The sequence below is a fragment of the Pipistrellus kuhlii genome, unplaced genomic scaffold (assembly GCF_014108245.1).
Source record: "Pipistrellus kuhlii isolate mPipKuh1 unplaced genomic scaffold, mPipKuh1.p scaffold_m20_p_51, whole genome shotgun sequence".
Taxonomy (NCBI): domain Eukaryota; kingdom Metazoa; phylum Chordata; class Mammalia; order Chiroptera; family Vespertilionidae; genus Pipistrellus; species Pipistrellus kuhlii.
In genome coordinates this window covers 365,906-388,096 of record NW_023425553.1, presented here as the reverse complement: position 1 = coordinate 388,096, position 22,191 = coordinate 365,906, and the positions used below count along the sequence as shown (strand labels likewise).

General features: G+C 53.6%; 2 protein-coding genes across 14 annotated transcripts; both read left to right on the top strand.

Annotated features, from left to right (window-relative positions):
• Nucleotides 1–2,787: 2,787 nt before the first annotated feature.
• FAM3A (FAM3 metabolism regulating signaling molecule A) lies at nt 2,788–13,083 on the top strand. 10 transcript variants are annotated; one of them, XM_045573524.1, is made up of 11 exons: nt 2,788–3,040; nt 3,224–3,265; nt 3,361–3,433; nt 6,063–6,176; nt 6,755–6,778; nt 8,385–8,546; nt 8,641–8,699; nt 9,898–9,948; nt 10,271–10,355; nt 10,432–10,558; nt 12,357–13,083. In XM_045573524.1, exons 1-11 carry the CDS (start codon nt 2,803–2,805, stop codon nt 12,450–12,452), a joined length of 1,071 nt encoding a protein of 356 aa, XP_045429480.1. In that variant the 5' UTR covers nt 2,788–2,802; the 3' UTR covers nt 12,453–13,083. The 10 variants fall into 10 exon arrangements, with proteins under 10 accessions (XP_045429480.1, XP_045429481.1, XP_045429482.1 ...); XM_045573525.1 differs by having other exon boundaries at nt 6,735–6,778; nt 8,423–8,546; XM_036415725.2 differs by having other exon boundaries at nt 2,941–3,040; nt 3,224–3,232; nt 3,357–3,433; nt 8,423–8,546.
• A 4,849-nt stretch (nt 13,084–17,932) lies between these two features.
• On the top strand, nt 17,933–22,032 carry SLC10A3 (solute carrier family 10 member 3). Of its 4 annotated transcripts, XM_045573518.1 has the most exons (4): nt 17,933–18,301; nt 18,658–18,693; nt 19,254–19,316; nt 20,235–22,032. In XM_045573518.1, the coding sequence occupies exon 4, from the start codon at nt 20,358–20,360 to the stop codon at nt 21,783–21,785; it is 1,428 nt and encodes a 475-aa protein (XP_045429474.1). In that variant the 5' UTR covers nt 17,933–18,301; nt 18,658–18,693; nt 19,254–19,316; nt 20,235–20,357; the 3' UTR covers nt 21,786–22,032. The 4 variants fall into 4 exon arrangements, with proteins under 4 accessions (XP_045429474.1, XP_036271592.1, XP_045429476.1 ...); XM_036415699.2 differs by lacking the exon at nt 18,658–18,693; XM_045573520.1 differs by lacking the exons at nt 18,658–18,693; nt 19,254–19,316.
• The last annotated feature ends 159 nt before the right edge of the window (nt 22,033–22,191 follow it).

Sequence of the window (22,191 nt, the reverse complement as noted above, 5' to 3'; positions counted from 1 at the left end):
AAAGGGAGGGATGAGGAAACATTTGATATTCCACCCATTTATGCACTCATTGGTTGCTTCTTGTATGTGGCCTAACTGGAGATTGAACCCACAACCTTGGCATATTGGGAACGCCCTCTAACCAACCAAGGTACCCGGCCAGGGCTCACATCAGCTCTTTTTTTTTTTTTTAATATATTTTATTGATTTTTTACAGAGAGGAGGAGAGAGGGATAGAGAACTAGAAACGTCAATGAAAGAGAAACATTGACCAGCTGCCTCCTGCACACCCCCTACTGGGGATGTGCCTGCAACCAATGTACATGCCCCTGACCGGAATCGAACCCGGGACCCCTCAGTCCGCAGAGCGACGTTCTACCACTGAGCCAAACCGGTTTCGGCAGCTCTTTTTTATGTGTTCTTAAAAAAAAATAAAAAAAAATAAAAAAAATTTATTTTAGAGAGGAAGGAAGAAGGAGAGAAACACCAATGATGAGGCAGAATCATTGATCAGCTGCCCTTGTACACCCCCCACTTGGATCAAGCCCCTAACCCAGGCACGTGTGACCAGGAACCGAACCTTGACCCTCTGGTTCATAGGTAGATGCTCAACTACTGAGCCACACTGGCTGGGCTCACACCAGCTCTTGATGCCTAACCTCTGGTAGAGGCGTGAGGGACAGATGAGGGTATTCAATGTTCCCTCAGATCTGAGTCCCTACCCTGAGGCACAGCATGAGGATCCAAGACACAACACAATTCAGTGATGAGAGCTACACTGGAGCAGACGGGGGCATTCAAATGTCACGTCAGCTCTGTGTAGCTACACAAGTCAGAGATATTAGGGGCCAGGTGAGAGCATCAACAAAAAGCCCAGATACTGATATTTATGCCAGAAAGGAGAATGGAGGGACTAGATAGAGACATAAAGTCCCAAAGGATCACCAACTATCAGTTCACACCGGGTGCTCACACATGAGGGCCTGGGTGAAGACAGTCAACTGAGGGCACAAATTTTGTCACCCACACGGCAGAGGGGAATAAGGGACCACTGAGGTGATTCGATTGCCACTTCAGCTTTGGATGCCAAACCTGGGGCAGAGGCAGGAGGTACCTGCACCGAAGCAGAAGCACACAAGCACACATGACGTCATCAACTGACAACGGAACCATCGGTGTCCACACTGAGAGAGGGAAAGAGGGATCTGTTGGTGGTATCAAGGGGCACATGAGGACCCAAGGCAAAATAGTCAACTGGCACCTCAGCTGTGGGAGCTACACTGGGCCACAAGCAAGAGGGCCCAGAGGGAGACACTCTGCCACCTCATGCGAGTGCCTGTACCGGGTCTGGGACATGGGTGCCTGTAGCATGAGGGTCCAATCCTCTCTACACTGTCCTCTAAGAACAACCATCTGGCAGATGCTCTCAGTTACACTCTCAGAAGCCCGGGAGCTACCTCTAGGGGACATTACAACTATGAGCATTTCAGGAGAGACCAGTGAGGTTCAGTGCCCACAAATATGTGAGGGTTTGGCACATGGTCACCATCTCTAAGACCAAACTCCATAACAAAATCTAAATACTAACCCCCGACTGCAGCAGCAGGGCCCTGAAACTGACTACCTTTATCTACTTAGAAAGAGAGTCTTGTGTATGTCAGTGTAGAAGCTACTGGATTCTAACCAGAGATCCGGCACCGCCCAGCTGTATAAGCTTTCTCTGCATTTTGGAATGTCAGTGAGGTCATGGGGTCAAAGGGCACGGATATTTCTGTGGTCGCCATGCCACCCAGCTGCTGCCCTCCAGAAGGAGTCCCGCTGGCAGGGGTGGGCCCAGCTCTCCCAGTGCAGTGGGTGATCAGGTGCACTGAGTGGTGTCAGGGACTTCCTCCTGAGAGAGGCTAGAGGAGCAGGTATTCTCCCCTCCCACCATCAGAACGCCGTGGAAGACAGTGTGAACGCGCTGCCATCTAGAAATCAGAGTGCAAGGAAAGGCATCGGGAGCCTGTGCCTCCTGGTCTCTGGTTCGTCGTATTCTGGTGTTTTCTCCTGCATCCTCTTCTGTACCTCCGTGTTTCTAAAAGGCACATATAGCCAAAACTGGTTTGGCTCAGTGGATAGAGCGTCAGCCTGCAGACTGAAAGGTCCCAGGTTCGATTCCGGTCAAAGGCATGTGCCTGGGTTGAGGGCACATCCCCAGTAGGGATGATTCTCTCTCATCAATGTTTCTAACTCTCTATCCCTCTCCCTTCCTCTCTGTGAAAAATCAATAAAATATTTTAAATATATATATTTTTATTGATTTTTTTACAGAGAGGAAGAGAGAGATATAGAGATAGAAACGCCGATGAGAGAGAAACATTGACCAGCAGCCTCTTGCACACCCCCTACTGAGGATGTGCCCGCAACCAAGGTACATGCCCTTGACCGGAATCGAACCTGGCACCTTTCAGTCTGCAGGCTGACACTATCCACTGAGCCAAGCTGGTTTTAGCTAAAATATATTTTAAAATAAAATAAAATAAAATAAAAAAATAAAAGGCACATATATCCACTTTAAAACAATCTCTAATTACGCCCCCAGATCCATCCGCCTCTCTCTAGGCCTCAGAAATCCGACCAGAGGGCACCAGCGTAACCCCAGCACTCCAAGCCTGAGAAACTGGACTCTCCTAGCAAACTGCCCTCTGACGGGAGACTTCTGGGGCGGGACATACGTGCGACAGGGGCGGGGCTGGATGGGGCTCCTCCCATTGTACGACCAATCAGCTCTTCTCAAGCACACGTCAGAGGCGGGCCATTCTCACCCGGCGGCTGCAGCAAATGGAGGAGGAGGCCTGTGGGCGGGACTTCCCAGGACAGGGGCGGGGCCTCCGCTGCTTTCCACACCCACCCTCCACCTGGCCTCACCGCAGGCGGGGGTGGTGCCTGCGGGCTGTGGCCCCGCCCCGGGCCGCCATTGCCAGGCCTTGCTGTGTCCTCTGCACTCGCTCTCTCCTTCCTCCGCTGAGCAGGGCAGCGCGGCCGGCCTGCCAGGGTTGCCCCCGACTGAGATCGCATCTCCGGCCGGCAAGTCTCCGGCCGGCCTAGCCCGCGTCGCAGGCCCCCGGGCCCGGAGGGGCGGCCGGAGCTCCGGGCCTCCCATGGGAGGGGCCTGCGTCTGAGAACCACTTCCATTTCCCAGACCCAGAGGCTCCGTACGCGCGATCGACCTGGAGCCAACGCGTTTCCTAGACCCCTCTCGTCCCCACAGGGCTTCTCTTCGCGTTCCCCGGAGCCTGGCCAGGTGAATGAACCAGTCGGTGCACCGATCGCGCCCGGCCCGCTCTGGCTCAGCCCTGACCCCCGCCCAAACCTGCTCTTCTGCTTTGTTACCTCCAGACCGCACGGTCCCCAAACAGTTCACCTGCCGGCGGCCCCAGCCCAGCGGGAGACGTGGACATGAGGTTGGCAGGTGGGTGGCTTCCACAGCGAATAGGAGGAAGTTGGAAAGGAGACCTGGCCGGCCCAGGTGTCCAGGGGTCTGCAGCTGGAGGGGTCCCGATGTTTTTGGAAACGGAGGACTATGCACAAGCATTCATTCCAGGACCTTGAACAAACCCTTCCACTCGCGAGCATTTCAGCTCCTCAACCTGTGAGATGAGGATCAGGATAGTGAGTTTCTACCACCTCGGGCAACTGGTCGCTGTTTGGAAAACAGGTTGTGGGAGGGGAGAAAGGCTCCTCGGAGCAATCAGACTGGGTGGAGAGTAGTGGTCTTAAAGGAGAAGCTGACCCAAGTGGCTTGGGTTGAATATGAGCCTAGTGCTAGCCCAGCTGTGGGCTGGGTAAGGAAGGATGAACGTGGATTAGGGAGGGACAGCTTGGGGGTGGAAAACAGAACTCAAGAGCTGTGCACCTGGTAAGGTTGCCACATTATTAATGCATTCCAGTGGAGCGAGCCAGTGGGGAACTGGCCGGGAGGGGGTAGGCTCAAGGCTGGGGCAAAAACATAGATTGCCACGGCTCCCTGGGGGTTGATTCAAGGCGGGGAGTAGGTGAGAGCATGTATGAGGAGGGTAGAGGAAGAAAAGTAGAGCAGGCAGAGAAGACAGCCTGGGAAAGTTTAGATTTTCCGGGGAGGGTAGAGGAGGGGGATAAAGCAAGGAGGATGGGCCAGCTTGTGTTGCTCTGGAATCCAGCGGGGAATTGTTTTCAGCAGGAGGGCCTGGGGCAGAAGACAGAAATCAAGAAAGATCAGAGGTGACACCAAGAATGTCATAGGTGGCCTTGGAAAGAAGGTGTTTTTGGTTTTTGGTTTTAATAGATATTTTTAATTGATTTTTTTACAGAGAGAAAGGGAGAGGGATAGAGAGTTAGAAACATCGATGAGAGAGAAACATCGATCAGCTGCCTCCTGCACACCTCCTACTGGGGTTGTGCCCACAGCCCAGGTACATGCCCTTGACTGGAATCGAACCTGGGACCCTTCAGTGCAGGCCAATGCTCTATCCACTGAGCCACACCGGTTAGGGCTAAATATATTTTTATTGACTTAAGGGAGAGGAAGGGAGAGGGAGAGAGAGAGAAACATCCATGACCAGAAAGTGTCATTGATCAGCTGCCTCCTGTACACCCCACACTGGAGATGGAGTCCACAACCAGGGCGTGTGCTCTGACGGGGAATTGAACCACGACTTCCTGGTTCATAGGTGGATGCTCAGTCACTGAGCCCCGCCAGCCGAGCTTTCGTTTTTGTTTTTGTTTTTGTTAATCCTCACCCAAGGATATTTTTCATTGATTTTTAGAGTGGGGGAGGGGGAGAGAGAAACATCAGTTAGTTGCCTTTCTCCCCCAGGAACCCCAACCAGGGCCAGGGATCAAGCCTGCAACCGAGGCACACTCTTTTTTTTTTTTTTTAATATATTTTATTGATTTTTTACAGAGAGGAAGGGAGAGGGATAGAGAGTTAGAAACATCGATGAGAGAGAAACATCAATCAGCTGCCTCTTGCACACCCCCTACCGGGGATGTGCCCGCAACCAAAGTACATAACCTTGACTGGAATCGAACCTGGGGGACCTTTCAGTCCGCAGGCTGACGCTCTATCCACTGAGCCAAACCGGCTTCGGCAAGGCACACACTCTTGATTGGAATCGAACCCAGGACCCTTCTGTCTGCGGGCCGACACTAACTACTAAGAAAAACCAGCTGGGGCAGGAGGAGAGATGTTGACAATAGAAAAGACAGAGATGGGATGATTGCTGTTCCAAGAAACCAGAGCAGGGCCCTAGTTTAAGGGTCCTGGGTTTGATTCTGGTCAAGGCACATGCCCAGGTTACAGGCTCAATCCCTAGTGGGGGCGAGCAGGAGGCAGCCGATCTATGATTCTCTCGCATTATGGATGGTTCTGTCTTTCCCTCTCCCTTCATCTCTGAAATCAATTTTAAAAAAATTAAAACACATACACACACACACACACACACACACACACACAAAGAGAAAGCTGAGCAGGAAGGAGAGCTAGGGATCCAAAGGACTAGGGCTGAAACCGGTTTGGCTCAGTGGATAAAGCATCGGCCTGCAGACTGAAGGGTCCCGGGTTCGATTCCGCTCAAGGGCATGTACCTTGGTTTCAGGCACATCCCCAGTGGGGGGTGTGCAAGAGGCTGCTGATCAATGATTCTCTCTCATGGATGTTTCTAACTCTATCCCTCTTTCTTCCTCTCTCTGTTAAAAAATCAATAAAATATATTTAAAATTTAAAAAAAAAAAAAAAAGGGACTAGGGACCCCCTCCATCACAACAGGAGAAGAGGATGTGGTAGGTGGATCACAAACCTGGGCAGCCTCGGGCAGTTGGTTGGGTGCTCCTAGGGGAGTACGAGAGCCCGTTTGAGCAGTGAGAACTCACCTGCCTGGGGAAACCAAGCTAAGCCCTGGAACTGCCCCCCTCTGGCCGGTGGCCGGCCACAGGTCTCCACCTTCCTGTCCTCCAGTCACCTCATCCCAAGTGGATGGGGAGGTCTGGTCGCAAGAGGCCCTGGGATCACTGGGAGCTCACTGGCATCTGAGGTGGCCTTGCCTTGTCTGTCCTGCCTCCAGGCCCGCTCCGCATCGTGGCCCTGGTTGTGACTGTGGCTCTCACCTGGATCATAGTCAGCATCTTCCTGGGTGGGCCTGGCACTGGCTTCTCTCGCATCCAGCAACTCTTCATCAGTGAGTGTGCGACTTCCCCTTGCCTGGTACAGAGGTCCCCATGGTGGCCACCTGGGCCCCTGGGCTGAGGCTCAGGCTGGGGGTGGGAGTGGCCTGGATTTCCTTTCTCTTCCTCGTCTGACTCCTGGCATCCAGCACAGCCTTCTGGTTAGGAGGTTGCTTTGGCTGAGCAGCAAATCCCCGCTGATTTGCTGATTCGTTCTGAGCCCAATTGAAGTGGGCGGGGCCTGAGTTAGGGGCAGAGGGACTTCCGCTGAACATTGGGGATGACTCCCTGGTTGCTCCCTGCGGACATTCTGCTGAGCTCTGACATGATCAGGGGACTACACCTTCTCTCTGGTGACCTAAGTACTTTGTGCAATTCCAATTTACCCTTTTCCTGGAGCAGGGAGCTTTGCATATGAGCATCATTTAGACTTGAGTAAGAGCATGCCAAGATCGGCCAAGAGCATGCCAAGATCAGCCAAGATCAACTGGTTAACCCTTGGCCTCTGAGCCAGCTGCTCCACCACCTTGACTGTATAGGGCCAGGCTGTCCTGCTGCAGCCCCACACTGACAAACAACTCTCTACCCACAGGCCCAGAGAACTCAGTGACGGCAGGTAAGGCTCCGTGACCTCCCTGCCCTTCGGGGCCTGCCCCTCCTCCTATTTACGTGATACCCCTGCCCGCCTCCAGCTCTCCAGGGTTTCTGGTCTCCACTAATCTCTCTGCAAACTGGCCAGCACAGCCCGCTGAGCCGCTTGCACACCGTGAACCTAGGAAACAAGTTCTCTGCTTCCAGAATACACTGGTGGGACAGGCATAGGATAGGAATTTCCATTCCAACCCAGCCGGTGTTGCTCAGTGGTTGAGCATTGACCTATGTATTATACTAGGAGGTCACAGTTCCATTCGCATCAGGGATCTATCCCCAGGAGGGGGCATGCAAGAGGCAGCCGATCAATGATTCTCTCTCATCATTGATATTTCTATCTCTCTCACACTCTCCCTTCCTCTGTGAAATCAATAAAAAAAAATTTGAGGGGAGGGGGACATAAATGTGTTTATTGGCAAGGTATAAAACCAATCCAGGAAAATAAAATTATCAGTTTAATAAAGTGATTGCACACATTCTTTAAAAAATGATTCGTACTCCTTTACTTGGAAATAACTTCAAATCTATAGAAAATTGGGAAAAAAATAGGATAAAGAATATTGTACTCAGCTTTACCTTTTGTTTACCTTTTGCTGCTTTATTAAAAATGTATTTTTTAAATATCTTTTGTGGGGACGCAATATAGCCTGTGACAGAGGCTGTCCTTCTGTCCTTCTACCTGTGCCCCGTGGGAATCAGGTGCTGTCTCTCTTTGTTAAAAAATATATATTTTGCCCCTGGGTTGCAAGCTCAATCCCCAGTAGGGGGTGTGCAGGAGGCAGTTAGTCAATGATTATCTCTCATCTCTCTCCCTTCTTCTCTGAAATCAATAAAAAAAATGTTTTAATTGATTTCAGAGAAGAAGGGAGAGGGAGAGAGACATAGAAACATCAGCGATGAGAATCATTGACAGGCTGCCTCCTGCATGCCCCCATTGGGGATCGCGCTCAAAACCAGGGCATGTGCCCTGACCAAGAATCGAACCATGACCCCCCTGGTTCATAGGTCAACGTTCAACCACTGAGCCACATCGGTTGGGCCAGGTGCTTCCTTTCTTTTTTTTTATTGATATTTTATTGATATTTTATAGAGCGGATGAGAGAGGGATAGAGAGTCAGAAACATCGATGAGAGAGAATCATCGATCAGCTGCTTCTTGCACACCCCCTATTGGGGATGTGCCCGCAACCAAGTACATGCCCTTGACCGGAATCGAACCCGGGACCTTTCAGTCCCCAAGCCGACGCTCTATCCACTGAGCCACACCGGTTGGGCCAGGTGCTTTCTTAGTTACTGCTCTCCTGCAGTCTGTTCTGGCCAGACGCTCATCTGTACATTTGCCCTCCCATTTGTACATTTGCCCTCCCAGCTGCTACTCCTTTCTCTTCTCCGATCAGTGGCAGAAAAGTCTCCCTAGGGGTCCCTGTCACCTCGCCCTGCGGCCCAGGGGATACTGAGTGTCTGTGGAGGTGTTCCTGGCCTGAGTCCTGCCCTGGTCCCCTGCTCAGGCATCAGTCACTCCTCCCTGTGGGCCGGCCCCGACCTCCCTCTCTCAGACTTCGGGTGATCCAGGGCCAGGCCCATGGGTCACCCCTACTGTCCCCGCCCAGAGCCGCGGGCCAGGAAGTACAAGTGCGGCCTGCCCCAGCCGTGTCCTGAGGAGCACCTGGCCTTCCGCGTGGTCAGCGGGGCTGCCAATGTCATCGGGCCCAAGATCTGCCTGGAGGACAAGATGTGAGTTCTTTGGAGGGGGGGCTGGGGGAGGAATGGGTGAGCAGAAGCAGAAGCATGGAGCAGACGTGCCACTTGAGGGCTGTCCCCTGGCTAGGCTCATGAGCAGTGTCAAGGACAACGTGGGTCGAGGACTGAACATTGCCCTGGTGAATGGTAAGTTCCCTCTGATGCGGGGTCAGCGTTTGGTTGAGGAAAGTGGAACCCTGTTGAGCTGTGACCTCCCCACTCCCTCCCCACAAGGAGGAGGCATCTGAGTGTTTCTCTTAGCCCTCCTCTTCCCTCCCCTCCCTTCCCCTCCCCTCAGAATTCCCCAGGAGGTGGGAAAGGGGTTTGTGCTCGCTGAAAGGTCCACGGAAGTGACTCAGTGAACAAAAGCATGGCAGCAGGAGAGCCCGACCAGTGTGGCTCAGGGGTTGCATAGTCAACCCATGAACCAGGAGGTCACAGCTCGATTTCGATTCCCAGTCAGGGCACGTGCCCCGGTTGCCGGCTCCATCCCCAGTGTGGGGCATGCAGGAGGCAGCTGGTTATTGATTCTCTCTCATCATTGATGTTTCTATCTCTCCCTCCCTCTCTGAAATAAAAACTATATACATATTTTTTAAAAGGATGATCGTAGGAAATAATTAGGAGTTTCCAGGAATTTGAAGGGCGCACCTGGAAGGTCTCAAATGCCAGGCAGGAGCTCTGCAGCCTTGGATGGGCCACAGCTGTCTGAATAAGGGGCATAGTTGGCAGGAATATGGGGTGTGTGTGTGTATATATATTATATATATTTGCTTTTTTTAAAAAATTTCCCTTTATTGATTTTTTAAAAATATATTTTGTTGATTTTTTACAGAAAGGAAGAGAGAGAGAGAGTTAGAAACATCGATGAGAGAGAAGCATCAATCAGCTGCCTCCTGCATACCCCCTATTGGGGATGTGCCCGCAACCAAGGTACATGCCCTTGACCGGAATCGAACCTGGGACCCTTCATTCTGCAGGCCGACGCTCTATCCACTGAGCCAAACCGGTTTCGGCCCTTTATTGATTTTTAGAGAGAGAGAGAAAGGGAGAGAGATAGAGAGAGAGAAACATCATTGACCGGCTGCCTCCTATACACCTCCTACTGGGGATCGGGCCCACAACCCAGGCATGCGCCCTGACCAAGAATCTCAATCAACCATGACCTGGTTCATCGGTCAACATTCAACCGCTGTGCCACACCAGCCAGGCTGATATGGGGGTGGGGGGGGGACAGTTGAAAAGGTTCCAGAAGGGCTGCACCCAGTGTGGGAGGACCGAGGTGGCAGGGTGGGTTTGCCCTGGTGGCTTGCCCAGGAACACCCCATCCTCCCTGTTAATCCAGGAGTCAGTGGTGAGCTCATCGAAGCCCGGGCCTTCGACATGTGGGCAGGAGGTGAGTGGCCGCCTGGCGCCCCAGTTTTGACTGCGGCAGAACGACTGGGTTTCCCTCCCCTAAACACTGCCCTTCCTCTGGCCATTCGCTGGGGGCTTCTCGGGCACTTCCTTGGGTTTGGAAAAGGCGGGGGCAGGGACAGGTGTGTGGCCATGGGGAGTGCCCTGGCTTCTTATCCCAGTTCACTCCTGTGACCTTTAGTGGGGTGTGTCCCTGGCCTGGTCCCTACTCTAAGTGTCCTCATTTGGAGAATGGGGGCTGGTGGGGGAGGGAAGCCCAGTGGTGCCTGATGCTCCGTGTCCCATGGGACCTGTGCCCCCAGATGTCAACGATCTACTGAAGTTTATCCGGCCACTGCATGAAGGCACCCTGGTGTTTGTGGCATCTTACGACGACCCAGCCACCAAGTAAGTGCCTGCCCGGGCCAGCCTCAGCCCCGCCCTCCTATGGCGACCGCTCACACCTTCTCCTTCTGTGCGGCAGGATGAACGAAGAGACCAGGAAGCTTTTCAGCGATTTGGGCAGCAAGAACGTCAAGGAGCTCGCCTTCCGGGACAGCTGGGTGTTTGTGGGGGCCAAGGGTGTGCAGAACAAGAGCCCCTTTGAGCAGGTACAGGGTGCGGGGGAGGCTGGCAACTCCGTTTCCCAGCCCAGGGCAGCGGGCCCAGGCTTCCTGCCTGCATCTCCTGAGGTCCCCTTCTGTTCATACTGCAGTCTTCCCCAAACCCTGCCCTACCCCCCACTGAGGCAGCCCTGGCCTCTCCCGGTCTGTCCTGGATGGATTTCATCCCTAACTGTCTTTATTTTTTTATTTTTTTAAATATATTTTATTGATTTTTTTACAGAGAGGAAGGGAGAGGGATAGTTAGAAACATTGATGAGAAAGAAACATCGATCAGCTGCCTCCTGCAAACCTCCTACTGGAGATGTGCCCACAACCAAGGTACTTGCCCTTGATCGGAATCGAACCTGGGACCTTTCAGTCCCCAGGCCACACTCTATCCACTGAGTCAAACCAGTTAGGGCAAGTGTCTTTATTTATTTATTTTTAATATATATTTTATTGATTTTCTTACAGAGAGGAAGGGAGAGAGATAGAGAGCTAGAAACATCGATGAGAGAGAAATATCGACCAGCTGCCTCTTGCAAACCCCCTACCGGGGATGTGCCCACAACCAATGTACATGCCCTTGGCCGGAATCGAACCTGGGACCTTTCTACCGTTGAGCCAAACCTGTTTCGGCTTTATTTTTATTTTTACAAGTATGAATTTCTTTTAAGTTTATTTTTCTTTTTATTTATTTCCAAGAGGAAGGGAGAGGGAGAGAGAAACATCAACGATGAGAGAGAATCACTGATGGGTTGCCTCCTGCACACCCCCCACCTGGAATTGAGCCCACAATCTGGGCATGTGCTCTGACCGGGAATCGCACCATGACTTCCTGGTTCATAGGTCGATGCTCAACCACTGAGCCTGCCGGCCAGGCCCCAAAAGGACTCTGAGTGTTGCCCACTGGCAACTCGCCTCCTACACATCTTCAAGATGCTTGGTGCTCGCCGAAACCGGTTTGGCTCAATGGATAGAGTGTCGGCTTGGGGACTGAAAGGTCCCGGGTTCAATTCTGGTCAAGGGCATGTACCTTGGTTGCGGGCACATCCCCAGTAGGGGGTGTGCTGGAGGCAGCTGATCAATGATTCTCTCTCATTGATGTTTCTAACTATCTCTCTCCCTTCCTCTCTGTACAAAACCAATAAAATATATTATAAAAAAAAAAAAGATGCTTGGTGCTCCCCATCCTCCCAAAACCCAATACCCAGAGTCATGCTGCATGCCGTTCTCCACCAGCCTGGCTGCTGGCTGGCTGGAGGCTCCTCTGGGGCCACCCGTGTCATGCCCCATGCGAGGGGCTGGGAAGCCCCCAGTGCCCTCCTCATTGTTGGGGAGGCTCCCTATTCTGTGAAAGCTGTGGTGTCCCCACAGCGGGACAAAAGAAATAGCCTCCCGCTGATTTCTGGAAGGTTCTGGTTACCAAAAGAGCAGTTTAACACCCCACCCCCACCCCCCACCCCCGCCCAGAGAAGAAACACTCCCTCTGAGCTTGCTCTTCTATAACTTCCAGCAGCTCCGTGTGGGCTGGGCAGAGACAGGCGGACAGACAGACCCCTGCCCTCCCTCCCCAGCGTGTGCCAGGCCCACAGAGGTGCAGCCGACCTCTCCCTGCCCCTGCGGAGGGCTTCCCGTGCAGCCAGGGCCATTTCTCCACGAGAAAGATCAAGGTGCCAGGACAGACAGAGGGGGCGGGTGCCCTGAGAGTGCACGGTTGGCTGACACCGGCCTAGGGGCACTGCCAGTTCTTTCTGGGGTGCCTGAGAGCTGAGGCCGACTCCCCCCTCCCCTGACCCCGCAGCATATGAAGAACAGCCGGCACACCAACAAGTATGAAGGGTGGCCCGAGGCGCTGGAGATGGAAGGCTGCATCCCAAGGAGAAGCACAGCCAGCTAGCCAGCCAAGCAAGGACCGGGCTCAGGAGGCTGCGTGTGCCTGGCCCAGGAGGAGGCAGCAGTGATGCCAGCGCAGGGCTGAGTCCCGACCCCACACCGGCCAGGAGTGCTCCCTTGTTCAACACATCAGGGCTCCGAGGCGGTGCGCGGTGGCCCACGTGCGTGACTGGTGGTGGGGCCTGCGATGGCCAGCCTCATTGTACTTTGGCAGGGGTACCCAGGTACCCATCTCCTTCTTTTCCTAAGGCTGCTTTCCCTAGTCAGCCCCCACCCACTTCCCAAGGCCCTGGGTGCTCACCCCCTGGCTGCACAGCCGCCTGGTAGGGCAACTTCCGGAACCTCTCTGCCCAGAGCCGCTCACTGCTCTGCGGCTAGTCCTGTTTCCCACGGGTTTCCTTCCGGTGAGCCACATCTGGTGGCTCATAGCAGGGATCCACCTGGCTGCCTCCTGCCCCACTCTCCGGAGGAAGGGGCCGCCTTAGAGCCTGGCTGGCCAGGGTAGGAAAGTAGTGAGCCTGGTCACGGGCCCTGGTGCAGTGGGTGACAGCTCCTGCAGTTTGTCACAGGACCCAGCTTCTAGATGACCTCTTAATAAATCGGTGCCTCAGTGGAATGTGTGTATTCAACATGGAGTCGGATGGTATTGTCCTTGGGGGCGGGACATGGCCTGGAGGCTCAGCCAACCCACCGCACAGCCTTAGCAGACTGCTGTTGTCTCCAGGACTCTGCCGCAGACGTGTCCTGCTGTCGCTGAGCTGTGACTCAGGTAGCAAGCCGAGCAGCTCGCCAGCTGGTAGCCCGTATCCTTGCCCGAGAGAGACTATTCTGCTCTCTGGGCAGGAAACCCACTGTCTCCCCACAGCACTCCGCTTGGATGCCTTTGAAATCAGGACTGCAAAGGGCACAGTCACGTGGACTATTTATCATTTCTCACAGATTAGTTCTAGTTCCCTTCATTGAATGTGAACCAGCAAGAAACTATAACAGTTTTGCTGGAATACCACATTGCTGGAGGGGGTGCGGGGGATACTATGGTATGGAGTCAGAAAAGGAAGAGAGGTCACTGCCCTAGCCAGTTTGCCTCAATGGATAGAGCGTTGGCCTGTGGACTGAAAGGTCATGGGTTCGATTCTGGTCAAAGGCATGTATCTCGGTTGTAGGCTCATTCCCTGGTCCTGGTCAGGGCGCATGCAGGAGGCAACCAATCAATGTGTCTCAATGGATGTGTCTCTCTCACATCAATGTTCCTCTCTGTCTCTCCCCCTCCCTTCCACTCTCTCTAAATATCAATGGGAAAATATCCTCGGGTGAGGATAAACAAAAAAAGAAAGAAAGAAAAGAAAAAGAAAGAAGAAGAAAAGAAGGCAGGTTAGACTTTCTAGATGGGAGGAGATGGGGCACCAGCCAGGCAGCCTCGAGGGGTCCATGGTAGGGGTGATGGAATTTCAAGTCCTGTTCTGGAGGTGGGCTTCCCAAACTTCTGCCTTCTAGGAGTTCAGTGTGGTCAGAGTGCGAGCGAGTTGTTAAGAAACAAAAGATTTTAAAAGCAGGCTGAAGAGAAGTGAGGAGGCATGAAGGAGAGGCCTTGGTTGTGATGCCAGGACTTGGAGGGCCAGGGAAGTGGAGACCCGAGGAGGGCCCAGATTGCTTGTCCAGAAGATGCTGATCATGGAAGCTGACACTGTACATGTATCCATTTTTTCATAGACTTTTTTTCCTTTTTTTTTTTTTTTTTTCCCCTAATTCTGGCCTGAGAATATTTTTTTTCTTTTCTTTTCTCTTTTTTAGGGATAGTAGAAGGGAGGGAAGAAGTGTGTGTGGGGGGGGGAACATTGATGTGAGAGAAACATATCAACTGGTTGTCTCCCAACTGGGGCTAGGGATCGAACCTGAAACCTAGGTACGTGCCCTTGACCAGCAACCAAACCCTTGACCCTTCAGTCCATAGGTTAACCACTGAGCTAAACAAGCCAGGGCGAGATTTTCCTTTTTAGAGTTTTAGGTTCACAGCAAAGTTGAGCAAAAAGTATGGTGAACTCAGGTATGTGTGGCTCAGTGGAAGAGCACTGGCCAAGGAACTGAAGGGTCACAGGTTCGATTCCTGGTCAAGAGCACATACCTGTATTATAGGTTCGATCCCCAGCCCTGGTTGGGGTGATGTGGGAGGCAAGCACTGTTTCTCTCTCCCCCTCTTCCCACTCTCTCTGAAAAGCAATGGAAAAAATATACTTGGGTGAGGATTAACAAAAAAAACAACAACAAAAAAAAAATACAGTACCACATACATCATCATCATTCAAGCCCACAGTTGACATTAAGGTTCCCTCTTGGATGGTAGTCTGTGGGTTTGACAAATATACACTGAGTGACCAGATTATTATGTGTGATATCTGAATGCATAATAATCTGGCCACAGTGTGTGTGTTTGTGTGTGTGTGGGCACACACAAGAATCAACCAATAACCAATAAATATACACTGATACACTGAGTGGCCAGATTATTATGCTCTCTGAAAATATAATAATCTGGCCATTCAGTGTGTGTGTGTGTGTGTGTGTGTGTGTGTATATATATATATATATATATATATATATATATATATATATGATATATATTAGAGGCCCGGTGCATGAATTTGTGCATGGGTGGGGTAGAAACATGGGCAGTTGGCCAGCCTGCCTGCTGGTTGAACTGGTTAAGGGGGCAATTTGCATATTAGCCTTTTATTATATAGGATATACACTGAGTGGCCAGATTATTATTCGTTCAGAGATCATAATAATCTGGCCACTCGGTGTATAAATAAGTGGAACAACAAATATATCTTTAAAATCAATTAAAAAAAATTTAAGTAATAATAGGAGGGGGACTTATTATTCCTGTAATGTACCCAAAGCCCACAGGTGATACCAGCTCTAATAAAGTCACCAGGCCCTGGCTGGGTTGGCTCAATGGATAGAGCAGCCACCTAAAGGACTGAAGGGTCCCAGGTTCAATTCCAGTCAAGGGCACATGCCTGGGTCGCAGGCTTGATCAACCACTAGGGGGCGTGCAGGAGGCGGTCAATTCATGATTCTCATCGATGATGTTTCTCTCTCCCTCTCCCTCTCTGAAACCAATAAAAATAAATATATATTTTTTAAATGTCACCAGGACATGGGCTCTCTCCACCTCTTGGCTCTGCTTTTCTCTGTATTTTATTCCTTTTCAAACATGTTTCCCCCAGGTAGGGGGAGGCAACCCCAGCCAAAAAAACAGCTCTCGCTGGGACCGGTTTGGCTCAATGGATAGAGCGTCGGCTTGGGGACTGAAAGGTCCCGGGTTCGATTCCGGTCAAGGGCATGTACCTTGGTTGCGGGCATATCCCCAGTGGGGGGTGTGCAGGAGGCAGCTGGTTGATGACTCTCTATCATCGATGTTTCTAGCTCTCTATCTCTCTCCCTTCCTCTCTGTACAAAATCAATAAAAATATATTTAAAACAAACAAACAAACAAACAAAAAAACAGCTCTCACCTTCCCAATAGTTCCTCTATTCCCTGCGGACTGAGTCTCATTGGTCCAGACTGGGTTATAGGCTTATCCTTGCATCAGTCTGTGTGGCTCTGCTTGGCTATCCCTGGGCATATGCCTACCCCCGAGTCCAGCACTGGGGTCATCCACATGCAAGCCTTGTATACTGAGAGTAAAGGAGAGATGGCTCCCCCAAAAGGAAACTGAGGTACTGTGACCTGATGCTACGTAGGCACTACACTTCCCTGTAAAGATCAAATATATCCAGGGCCCAACCAGCGTGGCTCGGTGGTTGAGCATTGACCTATGAACCTGGAGGTCATAGTTCAATCCCCGGTCAGGGCACAAGCCCGGGTTGCAGGCTCGATCCCCAGTAGGGTGTGTGCAGGAGGCAGCCGATCAATGATTCTCTCTCATCATTGGTGTTCCTATCTCTCCCTCTCCTTTTCTCTCTGAAATCAATAACATATATTTTTTATTTTTTTTAATAATATATTTTTTAAAAGATCAAATACCTCCCCTCCTTGGGCTTATATAGAACATGACTTCCTTCCATGCTTGCTTATTTTTATCACAGAGCATTCCGGGCGGCCCCTGCCTGGAGAGCAAAAGGTAGGAACTGCTCTCAGGATCATCATTGTGAGCCTATTAAGAAGGTGGCAGGCCGAAACCGGTTTAGCTCAATGGATAGAGCGTCAGCTTGGGGACTGAAAGGTCCCAGGTTCGATTCCGGTCAAGGGCATGTACCTTGGTTGCGGGCATGTCCCCAGTAGGGGGTGTGCAAGAGGCAGCTGATCGATGACTTCTCTCATCGATGTTTCTAACTATCTCTCTCCCTTCCTCTCTGTACAAAATCAATAAAAAATATATTTTAAAAAAAATAAGGTGGCAGGTCTCCCATCTGAGGTGCGTTTGTATTGGTTCAGCTGTTATAATTTGTTCTCTGTTCTCAGTCCAGACGACTTCTCTTTTGAAACTAGATATCTGTTATATTAACTGCAAACATGATCTGGCCTTTAATCTAGCCCTCCCTTTGTCCTGTAGAGAAAGCCTCCACATTGCCGCCTGTCAGACACCCCAGCAGCCTACTCTGGCTTTTCAGTGAAGGCTGACGTCACTGATGGTAATGGGGAGCAAGCCTCTGTCTGCATTTGCTCTCCTTGACCCTGGCACCAATTCCTATTCAGCTGGAATATAAAAACACAGGTTTCATCCAGTGCTGGGCTTAATGACTGAGTAACCCATGAACCAGGAGGGCACGATTTGATGCCCAGTCAGGGTATATGCTTGGGTTGTAAGCTCAGACCCCAGTAGGGGACATGCAGGAGGCAGCCAATCAATTATTCTCTCTCATCATTGAGTTTCTCTCTCTCCCTCCCCCTTCCTCTCTGAAATCAATAATAATAAAAATAGCACATAGGTTTTGCCCTGGTCCATGGCTCAGTTGGTTGGAGTGTCATCCCATACACCAATAGGTTGTGGGTTCAATCCCTGGTCAGGGTTTCTTGTTTTGTTTTGTTTTTAATATATTTTATTGATTTTTTTTTTTACAGAGAGGAAGGGAGAGAGATAGAGAGCCAGAAACGCGATGAGAGAGAAACATCAACCAGCCGCCTCCTGCACACCCCCTACCGGGGATGTGCCCGCAACCAATGTACATGCCCTTGACCGGAATCGAACCTGGGACCAAACCGGTTTTGGCCTTGCCTGCTTTTTCAATCAATGTGCAGCCTCTGGTGGTCTTATTTTGACTCCAGGGTTCGACCCACGATCATGAACGACTCCCACGCAGCTCCCGCGCCTCCTAAGACCACACCCAGCAGCTACCAACTGTGACCAGGAAGATGGCCAGATCCACACTCCTGCGCCAGTGCGTCGCTCCCATTACGTCACATCCGGTGGGAAGGCCCCAGCCTAGAGCATTGAGCAGGCGCCGCTGGGGGCGGGGCCTCGGGGGCGGGGCCTCGGGGGCGGGGCTGGCCCCTGCGGGCCCCGAGCTCGCCAGCGTCCGCCAGGCCCGGCAGGGTCTGGCGCCCACGCTGAGCTCGGGGCTTGTGGCTGCAGATGAGAGCCTCGGGCCGGAAAGGGCGGAAAGGAGGCGACCTCTAGCCCCGGCCAGACGGGGAAGGGCCGCCGCTCCGCGTTCATGAGGCCTGGCGCGGCTGCGGGGCCTCAGAATGGCGTGAGGCCCCCTCTGCCCCCGCCGCGAACCTGGAACCCTCTGGCAGATCGCGGAGCTGTCAGCTGCGGGCGCGCCTCTCCTTCCGTCCCTCCCTCCCTCCCCGCTTGGCTCCTGAGTTCTGCCCGTGCCCAGTGCGACAACTTTCTAGACTCCCAGGTAGGGAGAAGCCCTGGGTCAGCGCTGTCATCTATTCTTAACACCAAATCCTTGGCCGATGCGGGCAAAGCTGCGGGCCTCGGGGTTCCCTTCCCTGCCTCGGGGAACCTCTGCACAAACTCCTCCGACCCTTCGAGCAGAAATGGCGTGGGACCTGGGCCAGACCCTTCTAGCAGTGACAGAGCCGCCCACCGTCCTGGAAGGACGGGGTCAATGGCCCGTAGCCTCCTCTCCCTTCTGAGCTGATTCCTGCCACCCCCGTGATCTCAGTCCCGGGTGTCTCCATCTGTTCCTTGTGGCTCCCCTTCACTTTCCTCCTCACATACCCACTCTGGTTCTCCTGCCTCTCTCTTCAGCGGCGGGACACCAGGCTGGACCAAAAAGCCTCCGAGGTAAGTGGCCCAAACTTCAGCAGAGGCCATGGCGTCCCAGGGCACTGGGGTAGAGACTTTCCCACGGGTGAGTCTTGGCTTCACCTGCCTTCCACCCACGAACTCCCCTGCTCCCTAGTCTCACATGAGGGAGACCAGGGCCAAAGACTCATAGGACCTAGAGGGCCAGGAGCCTCTTCCAGGCTTGGGACACTGCAGGGCATGTGGCAACCAACAGTAGTGATGAAAAACAGCTGTGTCCCCATCCTGGTTGCCCCAGTTCCAGCAGGCGATTTGACAATAGGGTGGGGCCGCCCAGATAAAGAAATGAAAGGAGGTACACCTCCTCCTTTCACCCTGAGGCACCCACCCCCTAGAAGCACTCAAGTCCACCTGGGAGTTCCAAGCTCAGGTAGGATTGCTTGTGGGCACCCGAAAGAGTCCGAGCAGAGCCCCTCAGACATGGCACAGTGGCTCGAATTCTACGACTGCCAGGGAGTGGAAACTGCTGGGAGGAAAAGACCCCCCCCCCCCAGGCGGCTATGTGGCCCTCTCTGAGCCCCTCCTGCTTTTCCTTCCAGGAACTTCCATGAGGAGAAGGGACCTGCACCCTTCCAGACCCTCCATCACACCACTGTCAGCAGGTAAGAGAGGCCAGAAAGCCATGGCAACCCCATTTACGACTGCATGTCAGTGGCGGACATCAGCTCTTGGGGCCTCTGTCCTGATGGTCACCTGCTGTCCACACCACTTTGCCGATTGCTTTCTGCCTGGTAATTGGCGCTCAGGCGCCCTAACCTGCTCTCTGCTGGCCTCTTGGACCCGGCCTGAGCCAGAGATAGAAACATCGATGAGAGAGGAGAGCCCCCACTGGGATCGAGCCCACAACCCGAGCATATCTCGGTTCCTGGGTCAGCGCTCAACCGCTGAGCCATGGCAGCTGGGCTCTAGCTGTGTCTTGAAGCGGGTGAAAATCAGACTAGTGGTGACAGGATTGGGAGGCTCTCCCGAATCCCTTGATATCAGGGCACCTCTGCGGGGTCACCGTCCTGGGGGCAAGCCCATGGAAACCAGCAGGTATGGGCAGGCTGACTGGGAACTCCCCATCTGTAGGGGGCCCCTCTGGTTAGGGATGGCAAGCTTGAGGCAGTTGCACTAGGGCAGTGGTCGGCAAACTGCGGCTCGCGAGCCTCGGTTTGCCGCTCTGTTGACTAATGAGTTTGCTGACCATTGACCTAGACTCTCGATTCCAATCATTACAGGCTCTTGTTGTTCCTTGTGATTAAGCCCCTAGGCCAGTGGTCGGCAAACTCATTAGTCAACAGAGCAGCAAACCGGGGCTCTCAAGCCACATGTGGCTCGCGAACCGCAGTTTGCCGACCACTGCGATGGGGCAGCCGAATGGCACTCAAGAGCCAGCACTAGACATTGCCTTTCTGTTCCAAGGTTTGGGGGAGGGGGCCCGCTGAATCTCTCAGCAGTGGACTTCCAGGTCCCCATGCTCCTAGGATCACCAGTGCTCGCCCTCACCAGCCACTTCCCTGTGTCCCTTCTCTCCTTAGGAAGAGCTCAGTCTTCAAGGAAGGCCCCGCCCATGGATCCTTCTCAGGACAACACAAAGGCAACAGCGAGGCTGCCCTCCTAAGCCACAGAGGGCCTAGGCTCCCCATCCTCTGCCAGGAGCCATGGCATTGACAAGGAGCAGCTCCCAGCTGAGGTCTGGCCCAGGAGGGGGCAGTGGCTGCCAAGGCCCCCTAGGCATGCTCAGGGCTGCCCTTCTGCTTGCCAGCCTGTCTTGGGGGGCACAGGGAACGGCCACTGCCAACCTCAGCACAGCTCTGGGCCACCCCGGGCCCCTGCCGGGGGGCCCCTACTTGAGCATCGGGGACGGCTCCGTGGTGGAGTTCGAGTTCCCAGAGGATAGTGAGGGCATTATCGTCATCTCGAGCCAGTACCCAGGCCAGGGCAACGGGCTAGGGCCCCCCGCCATGCTGAGAGTTACCTCCTTGGCCACGGAGGTGCTGACCATCCAAAACGTGAGTGCCATAACCTGGGGCAGTGGGGGCGGCTTCGTGGTGGGCATCCACTCGGGCCTGCCGGGGCTAGCCCCACTCCACATCCAGCTTCTGGACCCCAACGAAGCCCCCCCCACGCTGATCGAGGAGCGGAAAGATTTCTGCATCAAGGTGTCACCCGCCGAGGATGCCCCTGCCACCGTTGGCACCGGCCTGGTGCACTTCTCCGAGAACCCGATCCTCTACTTGCTGCTGCCCCTCATCTTTGTCAACAAGTGTTCGTTCGGGTGCAAAGTGGAGCTGGAGGTCCTGAGGGGGCTCCTGCACAGCCCCCAGCCCATGCTGCTCGGCCTGCTGGGCCAGTTCCTGGTGATGCCCTTCTACGCTTTCCTCATGGCCAAGGTCTTCATGCTGCCGCAGGCCCTGGCTCTGGGCCTCATCATCACCTGCTCGTCACCTGGTGGCGGGGGCAGCTACCTCTTCAGCCTCCTCCTCGGAGGGGATGTCACCCTGGCCATCTCCATGACTTTCATCTCCACCGTGGCCGCCACCGGTTTCCTGCCCCTGTCCTCCGCCGTGTACAGCCGCCTGCTCAGCATCCACGAGACACTCCACGTGCCCATCTCCAAGATCCTGGGCAGCCTGCTGTTCATCGCCATCCCCATCGTGGTGGGCGTGCTGATCAAGTCCAAGCTCCCCAAGTTCTCACAGCTGCTGCTGCAGGTCATCAAGCCGTTCAGCTTCGCGCTGCTCCTGGGCGGCCTCTTCCTGGCCTACCGCATGGGGGTCTTCATCCTGGCGGGCGTCAGGCTGCCCATCGTGCTGGTGGGCCTCACGGTGCCCCTGGTGGGCCTCCTGGTGGGCTACTGCCTGGCCATGTGCCTGAAGCTGCCCGTGGCCCAGCGGCGGACGGTCAGCATCGAGGTGGGGGTGCAGAACAGCGTGCTGGCCTTGGCCATGCTGCAGCTGTCCCTCCGCCGCCTGCAAGCCGACTACGCCTCGCAGGCCCCCTTCATTGTGGCGCTGAGCGGCACCTCGGAGATGCTGGCCTTGGTTATTGGGCACTTCATCTATAGCAGCCTGTGCCCGGTTCCCTGAGGCCCCCTGGGGGGAGCCATGCTTTTGCCACCCCCCTCTCCTGCCCCTCCCCGGCTACCCCCCCCCACCCCCCCGTTCTTGTGTACCAAAGGCCTTTAGTTCTCATGCACTATGCACTCAGAAAAAATCCAGGCTTATTTTTGTTACTGGTTTTTTTATTCTTCAGCTTTCAGTGCCAAAGAGGCCATGCTGAGTTCCATAGGCAGGCACTGCCCAGAAAATATATTTCAATAAAAGACAGAAGCAAGCTCGGGTCTCTTCCAGTCTCTGCCCTTTGGGGCCTGAGGGTGCGGGGCAGAAGGGTGTTGACTGAGTAGGTGTGGGCCAGGGTGGAGGGCTGGCTCGGGTGGCACGGTGACCTCTGCTCAGACTTTCTCAGCCTCTCCTCCCCACGCTGCCCTTCGGT